The following is a 19,114-nucleotide window of genomic DNA, read 5'->3' on the forward strand; positions in this document are numbered from 1 at the left end:
CACTCCTGGGCAGTGAGAGTCAGGGTGCTGCTCCAGCTGTACAGGCCATCATTCTCCAGGACCGTAGGACTGGCCTCCTGCTTCTGGTTGGTCCCGTCCACTTTCCAGGTCAAGGTCCAGTCTGAGGGGAAGCCCTTGTTGGCCAGACACATCAGTGTGGCTGTTGTTGTACTGGACAGCTCCTCACTAGAGGGGGGCAGGACGGTGAGGGTGGGGGCACTGTTACCTGGAACAAACAGAACACATCAACTAAGTAATTACAACAAGTACAACTTTAGTAAGAGATTATCTTCAGAAAAGTACACATCAAAATATAGTGAATTGGAAATGCCATCTAAATATGAATGTAGCAGTTGGATTGTTGAAAAGATGTGGAGAAAACACTAAAGTAATAGGATACAAAGCAGATTTATGAACCAAACAAGTATAAAGTGGTTAAATAACTAGAGTTACTAGTCATGTGGTGTCAGTTATACATGTTATACAGATATTGTTTAAGAATGGATCTGATCAGAACAGCCAAGTCATATTAATAGTATTTACATCACATATCAAACATGTTGGATTATGAAGTCAGTTACAACCATAACTGAGATCCTTTGTCTTCACACTGACAGTGAAGTCTACCATGAACACGATGCAACAATGATGAATACTATATACAATACCATTAGTTATTATACCAGAATTAGGAGTTATATTCTGCAATTATAAAATAAGACATGTATTTAAACCTAAAATGTATCATTTTGATTCAATGAATATTTATTTGAAAGAAGGCTCAGTCAAAATCTCAATTTAACCAACATTTTTTGAGTTAAAGATAATAAAAATATAACTAAACAAATCGCACACAAACAGTAATACACAATGCAACAACTATATTCCATATTATTAAATAGTTATCATACTGGAACTATCCTCTGCAATCCATCAAACCACACATTTAAATAAACACCTACATTTGAACATGTTATTTAAATAACATTCCATTTGAAAGAAGGCTTTGTCAAAAGTAATTGAACAAAAATATATTTTTCAGGAAGTAAAATACGTAAAATAACAATATTTTCATGGAGACAGAGTTTCACAGAGTAAAATACCCCCCAAAAATAATCAGAAAGAAATACCAAAGAGCGTGTTACTTACTTCCAACATCTAGTCTTGTGCCGCTACCAAAAGTGTACCACAGTGATACAATCCCTATTACTGCTGGTACAAAAACCTCCTGCATGTTTGGCGCTCTTCATTTCTTTAGACTGTGGTTCAAATAATTAACTCTACTATAGTATGAATACATTTCAGAAATGAATTATTCTACTCAATTAGAAATAAAGTGTTTTTCATGTTGATTTCCTTAACATGGACCAAACCTGACTTTTTCTTGTACATCTCCTACTACTGTAGGTGCAGCATGTTTATTCATACAACTAATCTCAAATGTAGGCTAATCACTTCATAGTTTAAAGGCAGGTCAGATTTGATTAGATGTAATAACATTCATATTCAAATTGGCCATAGTATGTGTAGGCCTTGTGTATTTTGTTTAAATCATTGAAAAAAGTTCAGTTGAAAATTCCTCAATATCAAGGCAAAACGTATAGAGAAATTGAAACACAACATCAAAAGTTGAATAAATAGTTAATTTGGACTTTACTTACTTCCAACATCAAGTCTGGTGCCGCTACCAAAAGTCCACCACAGTGATACAATCCCTATTACTGCTGGTACAAAAACCTCTGTGTTGTGATGCTGCAGCTGTTACAGTGAAGATCACTCATACAGAATCATAATCAACACTAATACACTTTAACATCTTCCAGGTAGAACAAACACTTCATATTAGCTGTTTCTAGATAATAAAAATATGAACTGTGTCTTAAATCCAGATAGTAGTATTTTTCCATCCTCTGTGTATCAGGTTCTCCTAGTCTGGAGGTACAGTCCAGCATCAGATCAGTGTTGCTAGTATTCCTCCATATTGTCCATATGAAAGACAGCAGCAGCAGCAGTAGTGATAGTGATCCATGTTGTATATTCCTTTATTAAACATGTTGATCTCACATTTAACAGTGGTGGTAAAGTCACAGAGGACAGACAACACTACCAGAGGAATCCTACCAGCTTTAGTTTAGAGAAGTGTTCACTAACTGATTAGAGGAACTTACATGAGAGACCGAGCATGAGTGAACAGACAGTTCATTATATCTGATCATCATCAGAATAACAATATAATGGAAGTGTGACATAAAAGTTACCATACATTAGTTATCAGATAAAACAGTTGCTGTTTGATGTTATTAAAGGGGCGACATGTAGTTAGCGGTGAGAGTGTTGGGCCAGTAACTGAAAGGTCACTAGTTCAAATATCTGGGTCGACAAGGTGAAAAATATGCTGATGTGACCTTGAGCAAAGCACTTAACCCTAATTGCTCCAGGGTTGCCAATTCACACTTGGGCATTAAACTGTGTGAAATAAGACACATTTAATTACCCACCTAATTATTATAAAATAAATCTCAAAATGTATTCTCATGGGAACCTACTTGGAACCTGAAATAGATTTGAAACATTAATTTGCATAATTAATTTGCTCCACTGCTCTAAGAGCATTTATATCCCTGTGAGTTTAACACTTCATGACTGAGAGCTGTTCTTCATGACAACAGAACCCACAACAACCATGACTTTTATCACTATCTTCATCTGGACACTTGTTTTCTACATACAAGGTTACAATTTTCAGAATGTATTGTTGAAAATGATTTAAATCTACAGTGTTTACATGTACAGTATATCAATGTTAATATTTCTATTCAGAACTATTCATTACTATATGTAACATTCCATTCCTATAAATGTTTTACAATATTTTTCAGAATCCAGAGGACAGTACGTTGTGACACAGACTCCGGTAGTGAAAGCTGTTCTCCCAGAACAGACAGTCTCTCTGAACTGTAAAACCAGCAGTGATGTTTACAACAATAACCTTTTAGCCTGGTACCAACAGAAACCTGGAGGAGCTCCTAAACTCCTTATTTACTATGCTACAACACATCAGTCTGGGACTCCATCTAGATTCAGTGGTAGTGGATCTGGGAGTGACTTCACTCTGACCATCAGTGGAGTCCAGGCTGAAGATGCAGGAGATTACTACTGTCAGAGTTACCACAGTGGTAATGTGTTCCCACAGTGATACAGAGACGTACAAAATCCTCCCTCAGTCAGACTGCACAGTGACTGTACTGATACAGCTGGGACCTACTGCAGGTGCTGAGGGGGAAGAGACAGTGACATGGAACACTGACTGAACTAAATTACACTGAGATAAATATATCAGTGATGCTGACTATAATGTAAACTTATTCCAGGTGCTGAGGGGAAGACAGTGACATGGAACACTGATCAGTAGAGGAGGTCAACTTTGAGTATGTTTACAAAGCATCATTCAGATCACAAGTTCCCCATCATCCTCATCACACTTGTGAATGTTTATTGTCATGGTCGTGAAGTTCACTTATAAAAGTTATATGAAGTTTTAAAACACACTTTACCTGTTCATAATCAGAGTCAGATCCACAGATAAACAATGGTGATGTTACATCAGCATCAGCCCCATAAATCAAATCCCCATATGAACCTCACAACCAAACATGTGATGTGATCATCAAGCAATATATGAACTATCTTGATGAGCAGGTCTGTTACATCTGTGAATGAGACAGGATGCTGGGCTCAAACATGAAACATGTTTGAATAATATACATTTGATCTGTCATAATATCTGTAACTGTAACTAACCTGAATCCACCATAGAGGTTAAAACCAGTCACTCATATCTGTCCCAGTCTAACTACTAGACTGGTAGCTGTGGGAGTGAAACTGAGATTTACATGGGCTGGGTGGTTCTGCTTGTCCCAGAATAGAGCAGCACTGTCACCAGATGTTCACACTGTCCCCAGAGGGTTGGAGATAGAGAAGACTATGACTATCGTGAAGCTGTGATACTGGTTATATTATGTGGATCTTTTAAAACAAATTTAGCTTAATGTAGGTGTGATCACATTGTTGAGAGTCCAAGATATTGATCAAATGTTCAATAACATTAGTTTACTGTCTTTATGAGTCTATAAATCAAGCAGGTAAAAAACAGTCCAAGAAAAATGAATAAGGAGTACCATCTACTGCGTGTGTCTAGACCTCTCCTGTTAATCTGTTAACATTGTAGTATCTAGACCTCTCCTGTTAATCTGTTAACATTGTAGTATCTAGACCTCATCTGTTAACCTTTTAACATTGTAGTATCTAGACCTCTCCTGTTAATATGTTAACATTGTAGTATGTAGACCTCATCTGTTAACCTTTTAACATTGTAGTATCTAGACCTCATTTGTTAACCTTTTAACATTGTAGTATCTATACCTCATCTGTTAACCTTTTAACATTGTAGTATCTAGACATCTCCTGTTAACCTGTTAACATTGTAGTATCTAGACATCTCCTGTTAATCTGTTAACATTGTAGTATCTAGACCTCATCTGTTAACCTTTTAATATTGTAGTATGCAGACATCTCTGGTTAATCTGTTAACATTGTAGTATCTAGACCTCTCTTGTTAATCTGTTAACATTGTAGTATCCAGACCTCTCATGTTAATCTGTTAACATTGTAGCATCTAGACCTCTCATGTTAACCTGTTAACATTGTAGTATCTAGACCTCTTCTGTTAATCTGTTAACATTGTAGTATCAAGACCTCTCCTGTAAATCTGTTAACATGGTAGTATCTAGAACTCTCCTGCATGCTCCGTTCAAAAAATGCAGAACTAAGAACAGATACAGCCCTTGGTTCACTCCAGACCTGACTGCCCTCGACCAGCACAAAAATATCCTGTGGCGGACTGCAATAGCATTGAATAGTTCAGGGAAGTCAGGAACCAATACACACAGTCAGTCAGGAAAGCTAAGGCCAGCTTCTTCCAGCAGAAGTTTGCATCCTGTAGCTCCAACTCCAAAAAGTTCTGGGACACTGTGAAGTCCATGGAGAACAAGAGCACCTCCTCCCAGCTGCCCAATGCACTGAGGCTAGGTAACACGGTCACCACCCATAAATCCATGATTATCGAAAACTTCAACAAGCATTTCTCAACAGCTGGCCATGCCTTCCGCCTGGCTACTCCAACCTCGGCCAACAGCTCCGCCCCCCCCTCTGCAGCTACTCGCCCAAGCCTCTCCAGGTTCTCCTTTACCCAAATCCAGATAGCAGATGTTCTGAAAGAGCTGCAAAACCTGGACCCGTACAAATCAGCTGGGCTTGACAATCTGGACCCTCTATTTCTGAAACTATCCGCCGCCATTGTCGCAACCCCTATTACCAGCCTGTTCAACCTCTCTTTCATATCGTCTGAGATCCCCAAGGATTGGAAAGCTGCCGCAGTCATCCCCCTCTTCAAAGGGGGAGACACCCTGGACCCAAACTGTTACAGACCTATATCCATCCTGCCCTGCCTATCTAAGGTCTTCGAAAGCCAAGTCGACAAACAGGTCACTGACCATCTCGAATCCCACCGTACCTTCTCCGCTGTGCAATCTGGTTTCCGAGCCGGCCACGGGTGCACCTCAGCCACGCTCAAGGTACTAAACGATATCATAACCGCCATCGATAAAAGACAGTACTGTGCAGCCGTCTTCATCGACCTTGCCAAGGCTTTCGACTCTGTCAATCACCATATTCTTATCGGCTCGGTTTTTCGGATGACTGCCTTGCCTGGTTCACCAATTACTTTGCAGACAGAGTTCAGTGTGTCAAATCGGAGGGCATGCTGTCCGGTCCTCTGGCAGTCTCTATGGGGATGCCACAGGGTTCAATCCTCGGGCCGACTCTTTTCTCTGTATATATCAATGATGTTGCTCTTGCTGCGGGCGATTCCCTGATCCACCTCTACGCAGACGACACCATTCTATATACTTCCGGCCCGTCCTTGGACACTGTGCTATCTAACCTCCAAACGAGCTTCAATGCCATACAACACTCCTTCCGTGGCCTCCAACTGCTCTTAAACGCTAGTAAAACCAAATGCATGCTTTTCAACCGTTCGCTGCCTGCACCCGCACGCCTGACCAGCATCACCACCCTGGATGGTTCCGACCTTGAATATGTGGACATCTATAAGTACCTAGGTGTCTGGCTAGACTGTAAACTCTCCTTCCAGACTCATATCAAACATCTCCAATCGAAAATCAAATCAAGAGTTGGCTTTCTATTCTGCAACAAAGCCTCCTTCACTCACGCTGCCAAACTTACCCTAGTAAAACTGACTATCCTACCGATCCTCGACTTCGGCGATGTCATCTACAAAATTGCTTCCAACACTCTACTCAGCAAACTGGATGCAGTTTATCACAGTGCCATCCGTTTTGTCACTAAAGCACCTTATACCACCCACCACTGCGACTTGTATGCTCTAGTCGGCTGGCCCTCGCTACATATTCGTCGCCAGACCCACTGGCTCCAGGTCATCTACAAGTCCATGCTAGGTAAAGCTCCGCCTTATCTCAGTTCACTGGTCACGATGGCAACACCCATCCGTAGCACGCGCTCCAGCAGGTGTATCTCACTGATCATCCCTAAAGCCAACACCTCATTTGGCCGCCTTTCGTTCCAGTTCTCTGCTGCCTGTGACTGGAACGAATTGCAAAAATCGCTGAAGTTGGAGACTTTTATCTCCCTCACCAACTTCAAACATCTGCTATCTGAGCAGTTAACCGATCGCTGCAGCTGTACATAGTCTATCGGTAAATAGCCCACCCATTTTTACCTACCTCATCCCCATACTGTTTTTATTTATTTACTTTTCTGCTCTTTTGCACACCAATATCTCTACCTGTACATGACCATCTGATCATTTATCACTCCAGTGTTATTAATCTGCAAAATTGTAATTATTCGCCTACCTCCTCATGCCTTTTGCACACATTGTATATAGACTCCCCTTTTTTTCTACTGTGTTATTGACTTGTTAATTGTTTACTCCATGTGTAACTCTGTGTTGTCTGTTCACACTGCTATGCTTTATCTTGGCCAGGTCGCAGTTGCAAATGAGAACTTGTTCTCAACTAGCCTACCTGGTTAAATAAAGGTGAAATAAAATAAAATAAAATAAATGTGCAACAAGGGGAAAAAGACCTCTGGACCATCTTTACTCCACATACAGAGACGCATGCAAAACCCTCCCTCGCCCTCCATTTGGCAAATCTGACCATAATTCTATCCTCCTGATTCCTGCTTACAAGCTAAAATTAAAGCAGGAAGCACCAGTGACTAGATCAATAAAAAAGTGGTCAGATGAAGCAGATTCTAAACAACATGTCGGTTTGCTGGGACAGACTGGTATATGTTCCGGGATTCCTCCGATGGCATTGAGGAGTACACCACGTCAGTCATTGGCTTCATCAATAAGTGCATTTATGACGTCATCCCCACAGTGACCGTACGTACATACGCCTACCAGAAGCCATGGATTGCAGGCAGCACCCGCACTGAGCTAAAGGCTAGAGCTTCCGCTTTCAAGGAGCAGGACTCTAACCCGGAATCTTATAAGAAATCCTGCTATCCCATCCGACAAACCATCAAACAGGCAAAGCGTCAATACAGGACTAAGATCGAATTGTACTACTCTGGCTCTGACGCTAGACGGATGTGGCAGGACTTGCAAACCATTACAGACTACAAACGGAAGCACAGCCGAGAGCTGCACAGTGACACGAGCCTACCAGATGAGCTAAATAACTTCTATGCTCGCTTCGAGGCAAATAACATTGAAACATGCATGAGAGCATGTAAGGAATTGCTATTTCGTATGCAGGTGACTAACTTACTGCTAATTACATGGCTACAACTCACAGTAAAGCCTGTGGGGTCCCCTACAGGATAGCTCCCACATTACACACATAATCTCCTATGTAACCGAACACTGTGTGCCCGAAGAAGATCCTACGATGACGGACAGACAACTGAGCCAATGGCGGAAGACTACAGACTACAACCAGCTGAACCAATCCGGAGATCCGATCTTCCTAGGGTCAACCTACTTTCTGTGACGTATATAAGGGCTGTGCTGACTGTTTACGCTCTCTCTGCCTGCTGTTCCAACACGAACTAACGGAAGAGCCGTATTTACGTGTACCAGATATTCTCCCTCTGAAATAAACTGTCGCTTGTCGTACAATTTTAACACCTGGTCTGAATCGATCCTTAACCGGCTCACCCTTCTAATATCCTTTTATCAACAAGCACCAACTGTCATGGAAGGCTGTGTGATCATGCTCTCTGCAGCCGATGTGAGTAAGACCTTTAAACAGGTCAAAACATTTAAGGCCGCATGGCCAGACGGATTACCAGGACGTGTACTGCGAGCATGCGCTGACCAACTGGCAAGTCTCTTCACTTACACTTACACCCTGTCTGAGTCTGTAATACCAACATGTTTCAAGCAGACCACCATAGTGACTGTGGCCAAGAACACTAAGGTAATCTGCCTAAATGACTACCAACTCGTAGCACTCACGTCTGTAGCCATGAATTGCTTTGAAAGGCTGGTCACGGCTCACATCTACACCATCATCCCAGCAACCCTAGACCCACTCCAGTTTGCATACTGCCCCAACAGATCCACAGATGATGCAATCTCTATTGCACTCCACACTGCCCTTTCCCACCTGGACAAAAGGAACACTTATGTGAGAATGCTATTCATTGACTACAGCTCATCTGTAGATCAACACCATAGTGCCCTCAAAGCTCATCAATAAGCTAAGGACCATGGGAATAAACACGTGATAGAGGAATTTTAAATTCCTTTATGCTTTAATTGCCAAAATCAATTAGCACTCATTTCTAATTCATTAATGAATTGTAAGTTCATTAATTATGCATGAAGTAGATCGAGACCAGTCTTAAAAGTCAGGTAAAGAGCGTTTAATTCCAGAGAGTACTGAAGCATACACATTTTTCCACAGGTTATAAACTGAACATGACATCATCAGTTTATCCCCCCTCTCTCCGATTCTCACAAGAGCCCATTGTTCATCAGGCCTGGAACGTTTCCCAGACATTTCTTATCTGTCGGGCAAACCCATAGCCTGCTTCCCCGTTAACTTCCCAAAAGGCCCAGACAATTAATTCATTCTGCTTACATTTTCAGTAACAGCTTAACCAATAACTTTTACTTTTCATACCATAACATAATAGTATTAGAATAAATGGTTCTAATCAATAATGTTTACATAATTGATCATCTAAACTATAATTTCCTCTAACAACACCTCCCTTTGATCAAATATTATACATTCAATTCTGCATCTAGTTTTATTTAAACATAAAGAATTAAAGTATAAACGACATAATCAACAAATCAATTATAAATGTTTATCCAACTCTTCACATTTCATCAATCAAATCCAACCTTAACTCCAACTGTTTTTAAACCTACCTCAGAATCATAACTCCTCTTTCAGGATTTTTTTTCTTTTTTCTTTTTACAATCTTTATTAAAAAAACAGTTTAATCATTGAAACAAATTACAATCTAATTCCCCTTCATCTCAACACTATTCTCATCGAACATAAATTCCCCCCAAATGACAGATTCAGATTCGTCCACTTCCTCTGTAGACATGCCTTCAGTCCTCCATGGGTCAGAACCTGGAATCGGCCCATAACGCACCATCTGTAGTGTCATTGATCTCTCCAGAGTCCTGGAAACAATAACTTTCATACATACACGCAATCAACCACGTACGTACAAGACTAACACAGTCACACCGGTTAAGGTGGCCCATAACACCACATTTTTCCATAAATACTGTCTACCCAATTTAGTTCAGAGAAGTATCCACCCCAGAGTTTCTGCCAACCCGTGAGCCAGGGTGGTCAAACCAGCTGAGGCTTCGGCACTGATTCGTCCGGAGCCGTGCTACCTGGGATGTAAGACACGGTCCTGATTACCATGCCCACTTCCTCCTTTTATCTAATGCAATTCTATTCTGTCAGGTCTTCCAGCTGATTGCTTCAGTCTGTTCTACAAACCCTTTAATAACCCTTCTGGTAACTATAATTAATCCAGTCTACATTCTTATTGAGAGTAGACCACTCTAATCCTGCTAGTATCTGATTTCTTGCCTTGAACTCATCCGGCACACCTCGTGGAACCCCAATGTTATCAATATATACTCTTTCGCCAAAAGACCCAGATGGAGCATCTCTTCTCTCTCGTTTGGCTAACTTCATGTCTTGGTGTTGTATGAGTGTAAAAGGCATTCCTAACCAGTCCAATCAGTCGGCAATACTGCACAAACTCATTCCCCCGCACAACCACCAGATGTCGACACTGGCCCATTTTATTTTATTGAAGTCCCCAGAGTTCAACCAGCCTGTCAATTCAGACATGGTCTCGTCAGTGGTCATATTCTCTGTACCAACTTGGTTCCTGGGGATATAAATAGTGCAAATCAATACAACTGTCATTATTTGGCATTCCTGCTTTCATGAACAGCTTTACCATACATGCCATTCCCTTAGGGGAATTAATTCCGTTCAGTGGAAAAGGGATAGTTGTTAACTGGGGTTTAGCGTTCACACAGGCATAACATTCTTCTTTAGCCACTGATCTGGCCGTATATTGAATCCATTCCAACCATAAGTTGGACTCCCCAAACCCAGTCTCCACCTCTATAACTTAACTGGTCGAAGCCCACATACCATAACCCGAGGTCCTGAGTATTGACCGCCTTAATGTTAATTCGCACCTATATACAATACTTCCTTTGCTCGGGAACACAGTCCAAAACGCCAACCCTTACTATACTCCACCTGATCCCAAATTGAGTGTATGGGTTTACGTAGCCATCCCTTTCAGTGTGAGCTATGACCTGTGTCCACGATCAATATGGGGAACCTGCACTGATATCTCTTCTATTTTGGAACAAAATCCTCACCGTCTAAACCATGTGTCAAATTACCACTCTCCGCATATCTAGTAGGGCGTGCTGTATCAGGAATACGTCACCCACGATAAGACAGCTCAGACGAACAGCTTCCATGTGAAACCCCACCCTTTCCCCGAGAACACATCACTTAGCAAGAGCCAGATACATCTTCACTTCTATGAACAAAAACAGGGGTGACAGGACAGGGAGGGTTACTTCATTCGAGAGATGGCCCCCGGAATTCTGTTAATTCCAGTTCTCCTCCCGAACACTGTTTATTTGTTCGACAGTGAAATATGTATCTTACCCCCCCGCAGTGCAATATGAATCCGGGTGGCCCACGGGACTGGATTGAGTGTCTTCACCTGTAGTTCACCTGTAGTGCATAAACTCTTGGACATACAGGTTTGGTTAATAAAACAGTTTCTTATTCGTCAAACCAATTAACAATTTTTTTTTATTAGTTAATTATCCCGTAGGTCACATCCTATTCTAGAACACTATTTACCCATCCCCTTTTGTTACCTGGCTCTGCCCAGGTAACAACCTTGCCTTATTCTTATACAATGACTTAGATAAGATTTAGTGAATTATCCTTATGTCTGAAATTCCATTTAGGAGTGTCCCTTTCATTTTCCACATGTCCAATTCTCACTTTTGTCTCCACTCAGTAACTTATCTACCCACTATGTTATCTTTGCTCGTCCTGGCCCCCTTCTAAAGCTTCTCTGTTCTCCAACCTTCAAGGTCTCTGCAGTGCGGGGGGAGGGCTCCTCTGTCTGCCTAAAGCTATGTTTCTCATGTTTTCCAAATTTGAACTACATGTCTCACTGTTTGGCTCCATCCAAACCCATGGACCCTCTTTTAGAAAAAAACATGTCTATGAGCGGCTTTTCTCCAAATTCCTTAATCAATCTATCTTAATCCTAACAATAATCCTAACTCCTCATAGATGTCCTATATTCCTGTTAAATATAATACTATTTAAAAATTTATAATCTAATAAATGCTAACCATATTAAAAATCCTTCCTACACTAACAAGCCCTCTCCTTGGGGACCCTCAGTATTCTATCTGACAATAACATGGATTTAATGTGTTGCAAAGTGTGGAATAAAACTTTGGTCCTGTAAAACAGAGTAAAGTAGAACAAAGCATTCTTATAACCCATCTGGTCCTCTCAGCTATTCTTATCCAGCACCAGGTGGGCACCATGCCACCCTTCACGACAGGGAGAACAAACATACATAGGTCATCCTCAGTCAGTCTTATCCTCCCCTCAAAGCATGCTTCAACTCAGCCTCTCCAACTGGAGCATCAAGCAAAGGCATCATGCCTGAAGCCTTCACCACATCTGTAACAGACTTCTTAAGACACGGTATGATGCAAGCAGCACATCACATCAATAACAAATAATACAAGACTTAGGGTCAGAAATCCAGTAACCACCATACCAGTATACTTACCAAACCAGGCTCCCAACCAGGTGGACAGTCAGACTCCTCTACCCCCGCCATGGTCCTCATCTCAGCAGATCATCAAGCCCGTTAAGGCCCTCAGATATACTACCATCTGGACTGGTGTTATTAGGGATATACGTACAACATTGTTCACCGAACATCTTGCAGACTCCCCCCTGACTAGCAAGAAGCATCCCCTAAGCAAGTCTATTCTGTATAAGACAGCCACAATTTGTCCCTACCATCAAAACCAGTCTCCGTGCCTAATTGATCAATAGCTGAATAGTCTAACATTAATTACCTGAATGGGATTTTTAACACAGTGGTGGCAGGTTCGGTCCAGGGGTGGTAGAGGAGTGTGTCTGGCCCCCTGGCTCATCTGAGACCTCTAGTTTTGGCAGTACCTTAATAGAAAACACACCCACCGTGTCTGTCCCGGTCCTTTGTAGTCCGGGGGTGTAAGTGCCTGCATCAGAGAGCTTAATAGTTTTGATGGTTAGTAGGATTTCATCACCTTTACAAAGTTCAACAGTACTCCCATGCTACCTTTAGATACAATTAACCCGATAACATTATTATTCAATGCATTACTTTTTCTCTCTGCCGCAAATGTCGTACATTTCGCAGTGTAAGGAATCCGTAATTTAATCCCCGATATTTAATAAATATGCATTCGCATTTCTCTCATGGCTCCTTTAATTTACTTATTTTGGTTAACTCTCATCCGTTCGAACAAAGAGTTCTACCTAAACCCGCCAGAACACACTGTTCAACTAAGTTAAATCAAACCCTAAAATTGACTATAACCAATAAACAAATAAACAAAACACTTTTATCTCAACTTCTGAAAGGTTACTCAAAGCCTCGATACACACACTAACAGCCATACAGTTTGCTCCGTTATTCCCAGTCTCTGGTGACAAAAGTGTCTCGCTAGTGACGTCATCATCAAGCGCTCAACCTGCCAATTCGTAGCGACTTCAAATGAATTGTAAATAATTCTTGTTCGATTAACCAAACCTAATTTTTCACATCGGTTCAAATCCTGAATTATAATTTACCACCCCAACCAACATCTCTAAATTCGCCAATTTTATAAAAGCTTTTCGATGGGCATAAATCATAATTGTCTCTTTGTTATCATTTAGAATCCATTTTGCTCTAAATACCTGTCTCGTCTTTGACTTAGTATTTTAATTACAACTCTATTCCCAATAATTCTGATGATCCCTTCACATCGTTCGTTTTAAATCTCTTGATGTATCATGTAACTTATTTTTCTATCTTCGAATTGTCGTCCCACAATATTTTTTCCACTGTCATGCACTCAAACCACTGTGATTACCGTGCACTGTCCCTTTAAGATAAGACATTTTATTTGTTCCCCGCAATGAGGACGGAATTCAGATCATTTTTAGAATACGTTACTTTTTGTTCAAATTCACTGGTGTTACCTTAACCAAAAATCAATAATCAGAAAAACAATCACAACTTCTTACGATTAAACTATTCTTACCTAATTTATAGTCCAAAGCGTTGCACTATATAGCCCCATTGAGTGTCTAGCAATTCCGTTGCTTGGCTATAGACACAAATCTGCCCGCCTTTGTAAAATATATATTCCCTATTCAGATTGAGTTCCCCCCATTTAACTTTAGGTAACTCTCTCTCTTCTATGATACATCTATTTAATTACGACTCCTATCTCAATACATTATTCCACCAGATCATTTTGGGCGAAATAGCGTTTTACATCGAAACTGTTTCGCCGTTATTTTTAATAACTTTTATCAATTCTATCTAGAACACATAATATCCGTTCAGTTATATCTTTTGCAAACACTGGCGACCGTATTTTTCAGGCAAAACATGCAAATAGGTCAATTACGATCTAAAATCAATTTTAGTTAAACGGGAACCGACTGCCGCGCTCACCACTCCCCTACCAGTACAATGGAATTGACTGAGACTCTCCGCAAATATACCCATTTTCACAGTTATCTGTATTTGTTACTCCGACATCTAGACAACAGAAAATAGCCCAAATTTAAACACCCAAACGTTTTCCCCCAGTTTAGGATTCTCATTCATTTTCAATTCTATGTGCGTGCAGTTCTATAAATTTGTAATTTACCGTTACTTAGTTACTTCTAGTTACTATTCTGCTTGCCTATGTGTGTGTCCCTTTAAAAATAATCAGTATGTATTTTCCATTTCGGTCGGGTGCGTTTCTCATGATTTAAGTTTAGCTCTTTTATGGAAATCTTACCAATAGCTTTGACTTTTGAAACAAACATTAGGTCTAACCTTACAACCATAAGCCCAGGGTTTGTAAAGCCCTAGTATTTTCCGGTTGTGTCAGAGGGCTTTTAAAGAACGCTAATAATCGTTATCTCACGCCACTATTTGTTAAACTTCCCTCTCGCCTGGAACTGTCATGTCTAAAGAATGGCTTTTATCTCATTTCTTTAGATTTAAGTTTCCCTCTCCTCCTTATTTGGATATTTCCCGTAGTATTAGTTGAATCGGGACGGTGATCAATACTGCCACTATTCACATGACCAATCCAGTTATCTTGCACTTGCCGTCTCTCTACGCCCAGTATTTGTACAAAATCACCGTCCTATCTCCCAGTACCTATTTAATATCCCTTCTTAATCTCGGGCTGGTGTGCCACTCATGACTAAGTTTTAGTTTATTTTCGGTAGTGCACCTTACCACAGGTTATTTTCGAACCTGCTTCAGTGTATATCGGTTATACAAAACCCAGTGTATGATGGTCATACATAACCTGTGGGAATAGCAAGGCCCCCATTATTGATGATTTCTGAAAATTTCAGAACATCAATTAAAGAGCTCAAATCCCCCCAGAATCGAGAATAAAGGCTACTTTACCTGCTGCCGGCTGGGAAAACATTGTTCGTTTGAATCTAGTCACCCTCCCTGTCCTCTGTGATAATACGCAGGCATGTTTCAATTTTAACCTCAATTCAGAGGTCAGGTCTTTAGTAAAACGAGTCAAAAACTCGTCCGTGCACGATTTTCAGCGTATTATCTTCAGGCACAGTGAGCGTTATTTAGATCCGGCACATCGAAGGACCAAATTGATAGAGGAATTTTAAATTCCTTTATGCTTTAATTGCCAAAATCAATTAGCACTCATTTCTAATTCATTAATGAATTGTAAGTTCATTAATTATGCATGAAGTAGATCGAGACCAGTCTTAAAAGCCAGGTAAAGAGCGTTTAATTCCAGAGAGTACTGAAGCATACACATTTTTCCACAGGTTATAAACTGAACATGACATCATCAGTTTATCCCCCCTCTCTCCGATTCTCACAAGAGCCCATTGTTCATCAGGCCTGGAACGTTTCCCAGACATTTCTTATCTGTCGGGCAACCCATAGCCTGCTCCCCCGTTAACTTCCCAAAAGGCCCAGACAATTAATTCATTCTGCTTACATTTTCAGTAACAGCTTAACCAATAACTTTTACTTTTCATACCATAACATAATAGTATTAGAATAAATGGTTCTAATCAATAATGTTTACATAATTGATCATCTAAACTATAATTTCCTCTAACAACACGTCCCTTTGCAACTGGATCCTAGACAACCTGACGGGCAGCCCCCAGGTGGTAAGTGTAGGTAACAACACATCTGCAACGCTGATTCTCAACACGGGGACCCCTCAGGGGTGCGTGCTCAGTCACCTCCTGTACTCCCTGTTCACCAATGACTGCATGGCCAAGCATGACGCCAACACCATAAATTAAGTTTGCCGACGACACAACATTGGTAGACCTGACCGACAATGACGAGACAGCCAATAGGCAGAAGGTCTGTATCGGTTCCCCCCTGTGACTCTGTATCGGCTCCCCTGTATATAGTCTAACTGTTGTTATTTTACTGCTGCTCTTTAATTACTTGTTACTTTTATCTCTTATCCGTACTTTTAAAGCTGTGTTGTTGGTTAGGCTCTCTCGTAAGTAAGCATTTCTCTGTAAGGTCTACATCTGTTGTATTCGGCGCATGTGATTAGTAACATTTGATTTGATTTGCTGGTTGAAGATGGTGTGGTTTCAAGTGAGAACATAAATAACTAAGCAATGACATTTAGTTCTGATATTTTTCAAAGAAAATGTGAATCAGACTTTATTAATGTATGTCTATACCATTCAACAACATTTAAGACTGCAGTCAAATTATTAAAAGAGACAGAAATATGTGTTCCAAAGGGAAATCTTTATTTTCATCTATTCATCAAAGCATCAAAGCAAACATTCCTACAGTATCTAACAGTAAAAAAACAGAACTCATCAAATCTAACACCGATTCAATCTCAGTCTACAGAGAGGATTGACACATGAACTCAAGCAAAGCCCCCTGTTAGTCTACATGTCAGTGATCAGTAAGACAGAGAACATCTGATCTCAGAACAGAGTCAAAGCAGAGGGACCAGCAGCCTCTCTCCACAAGGGTGTGTGACTGAGGGGTCATACACAGAACAGTCAGCCTTCCTCAAGGTCTTGGTGACTGGAGTCTGGAATTTCTGCTGGGCTTCACAGGTCACCTCTCCTGCCTTGGTCCACTCCTGGGCAGTGAGAGTCAGGGTGCTGCTCCAGCTGTATAGACTGTTCTTCTCCAGTACCCCGGGACTGGTCTTCTGGTTCTTGCTGGCCCCATCCACTTTCCAGCTCAAGGTCCAGTCTGAGGGGAAGCCCTTGTTGGCCAGACACATCAGTGTGGCTGTTGTTGTACTGACAGCTCCTCACTAGAGGGGGCAGGACGGTGAGGGTGGGGGCACTGTTACCTGGAACAAACAGAACACATCAACTAAGTAACTACATCAAGTACAGCTATAGTAAGAGATTATCTTCAGAAAAGTACACATCAAAATATAGTGAATTGGAAATGCCCTCTAAATATAAATGTAAAAGTTAGTTAGAGATGTGGAGAAAAACGCTAAAGTAATATGATACAAAGCAGATTTATGAACCAAACAAGTATAAAGTGGTTAAATAACTAGAGTTACTAGTCATATGGTGTCAGTTATACATGTTATACAGATATTGTTTAGGAATGGATCTGATCAGAACAGCCAAGTCATATTCATAGTATTTACATCACATATCAAACATGTTGGATTATGAAGTCAGTTACAACCATAACTGAGATCCTTTGTCTTCACACTGACAGTGAAGTCTACCATGAACAGAATGCAACAATGATGAATACTATATACAATACTATTAGTTATTATACCAGAATTAGGAGTTATAGTCTGCAATCATACAAACCAGACGTAAATACACTTACAATTTATCATTTTGATTCAATAAAATGTTATTTGAAAGAAGGCTCATTCAAAAGTATTGACTCACGACAACAAAAGTGAATAAAATGATACATTTTGTTGTTTACTTACTTCCAACATCTAGTCTGGTGCCGCTACCAAAAGTGTACCACTGTGATACAATCCCTATTTGTAACGTCTGCTTCCAACTCACACTCTCAAACACATAGATCCCCTGAACGCAGCTCACTTTCCAACTCACACTCTCAAACACCTAGATCCCCTCTAGCTCACTGTCCAGATTACAATCACCAGAATTCTGTTCACACACCTGTATGTCATTTACACACACTATTTAGTTCAGTTCTTTTCACCCTGTCATTGTGAGGTTTGTTTTGTGACACACTTCTATTCGGAGCTCTGTTTTTCCCGTATTCAATCCTGTGTATGATAGTTTTTGCCTGCCTCACTAACAATGCCTTTTGCCTATTCCCTGCCTGTACTTCAGCCTAACGGATTTCCTGTTATCAACCTCTTGCCTGCTCTCCCGGACTACATTACTAGCCTTGTCCCTGCCTGTTGCCTTTTTGGACCCCTGTGTATGACCTTCTGCCTGTCCCTGGACACAGCTACCTGCCTCCTCCTGTTGTCCTTTACAAACAAACACCTGCTGCGCCCTGCACTTGAAACCAGCTCTCTGTCTCCCATCGTGTTCATTACACTATTACTGCTGGTACAAAAACCTCTCTGTGTTGTGATGCTGCAGCTGTTACAGTGAAGATCACTCATACAGAATCATAATCAACACTAATACACTTTAACATCTTCCAGGTAAAACAAACACTTCATATTAGCTGTTTCTAGATAATAAAAATATGAACTGTGTCTTAAATCCAGATATGAGTCATTTTTCCTTCCTCTGTGTATCAGGTTCTCCTAGTCTGGAGGTACAGTCCAGCATCAGACCAGTGTTGCTAGTATTCCTCCATATTGTCCATATGAAAGACAACAGCAGCAGCAGTAGTGATAGTGATCCATGTTGTATATCCTTTATTAAACATGTTGATCTCACATTTAACAGTGGTGGTAAAGTCACAGAGGACAGACAACACTACCAGAGGAATCCTACCAGCTTTAGTTTAGAGAAGTGTTCACTAACTGATTAGAGGAACTTACATGAGAGACCAAGCATGAGTGAACAGACAGTTCATTATATCTGATCATCAGAATAACTATATAATGTTAGTGTGACATAAAAATGACCATGGATCAGTTATCAGAGTTAACAGTTGCTGTTTGATGTTATTAAAGCTAACTAATGCAGGACAAAATATATTTTAATGAAGGAAACCGACTTGGAAATTGAAATAG

The 19,114-nt window shown here is 40.7% G+C and overlaps 1 pseudogene and 1 gene segment (V, D, J or C); both read right to left on the reverse strand.

Moving 5' to 3' along the window:
- Window positions 1–4: 4 nt before the first annotated feature.
- Window positions 5–1,365, reverse strand: LOC115122255 (Ig kappa-b4 chain C region-like; the record flags this gene model as incomplete). The annotated part of the segment is given in 2 exon segments: window positions 5–226; window positions 1,150–1,365. Coding segments are annotated over 2 exon segments (307 nt in total), but the record flags the coding sequence as incomplete, so codon positions are not given.
- Window positions 1,366–16,673: 15,308 nt separating this feature from the next.
- LOC115118231 (immunoglobulin kappa light chain-like) lies at window positions 16,674–18,451 on the reverse strand (annotated as a pseudogene).
- Window positions 18,452–19,114: the final 663 nt, after the last annotated feature.

Source organism: Oncorhynchus nerka, unplaced genomic scaffold, assembly GCF_034236695.1.
Source record: "Oncorhynchus nerka isolate Pitt River unplaced genomic scaffold, Oner_Uvic_2.0 unplaced_scaffold_3917, whole genome shotgun sequence".
In the NCBI taxonomy this organism is placed as follows: domain Eukaryota; kingdom Metazoa; phylum Chordata; class Actinopteri; order Salmoniformes; family Salmonidae; genus Oncorhynchus; species Oncorhynchus nerka.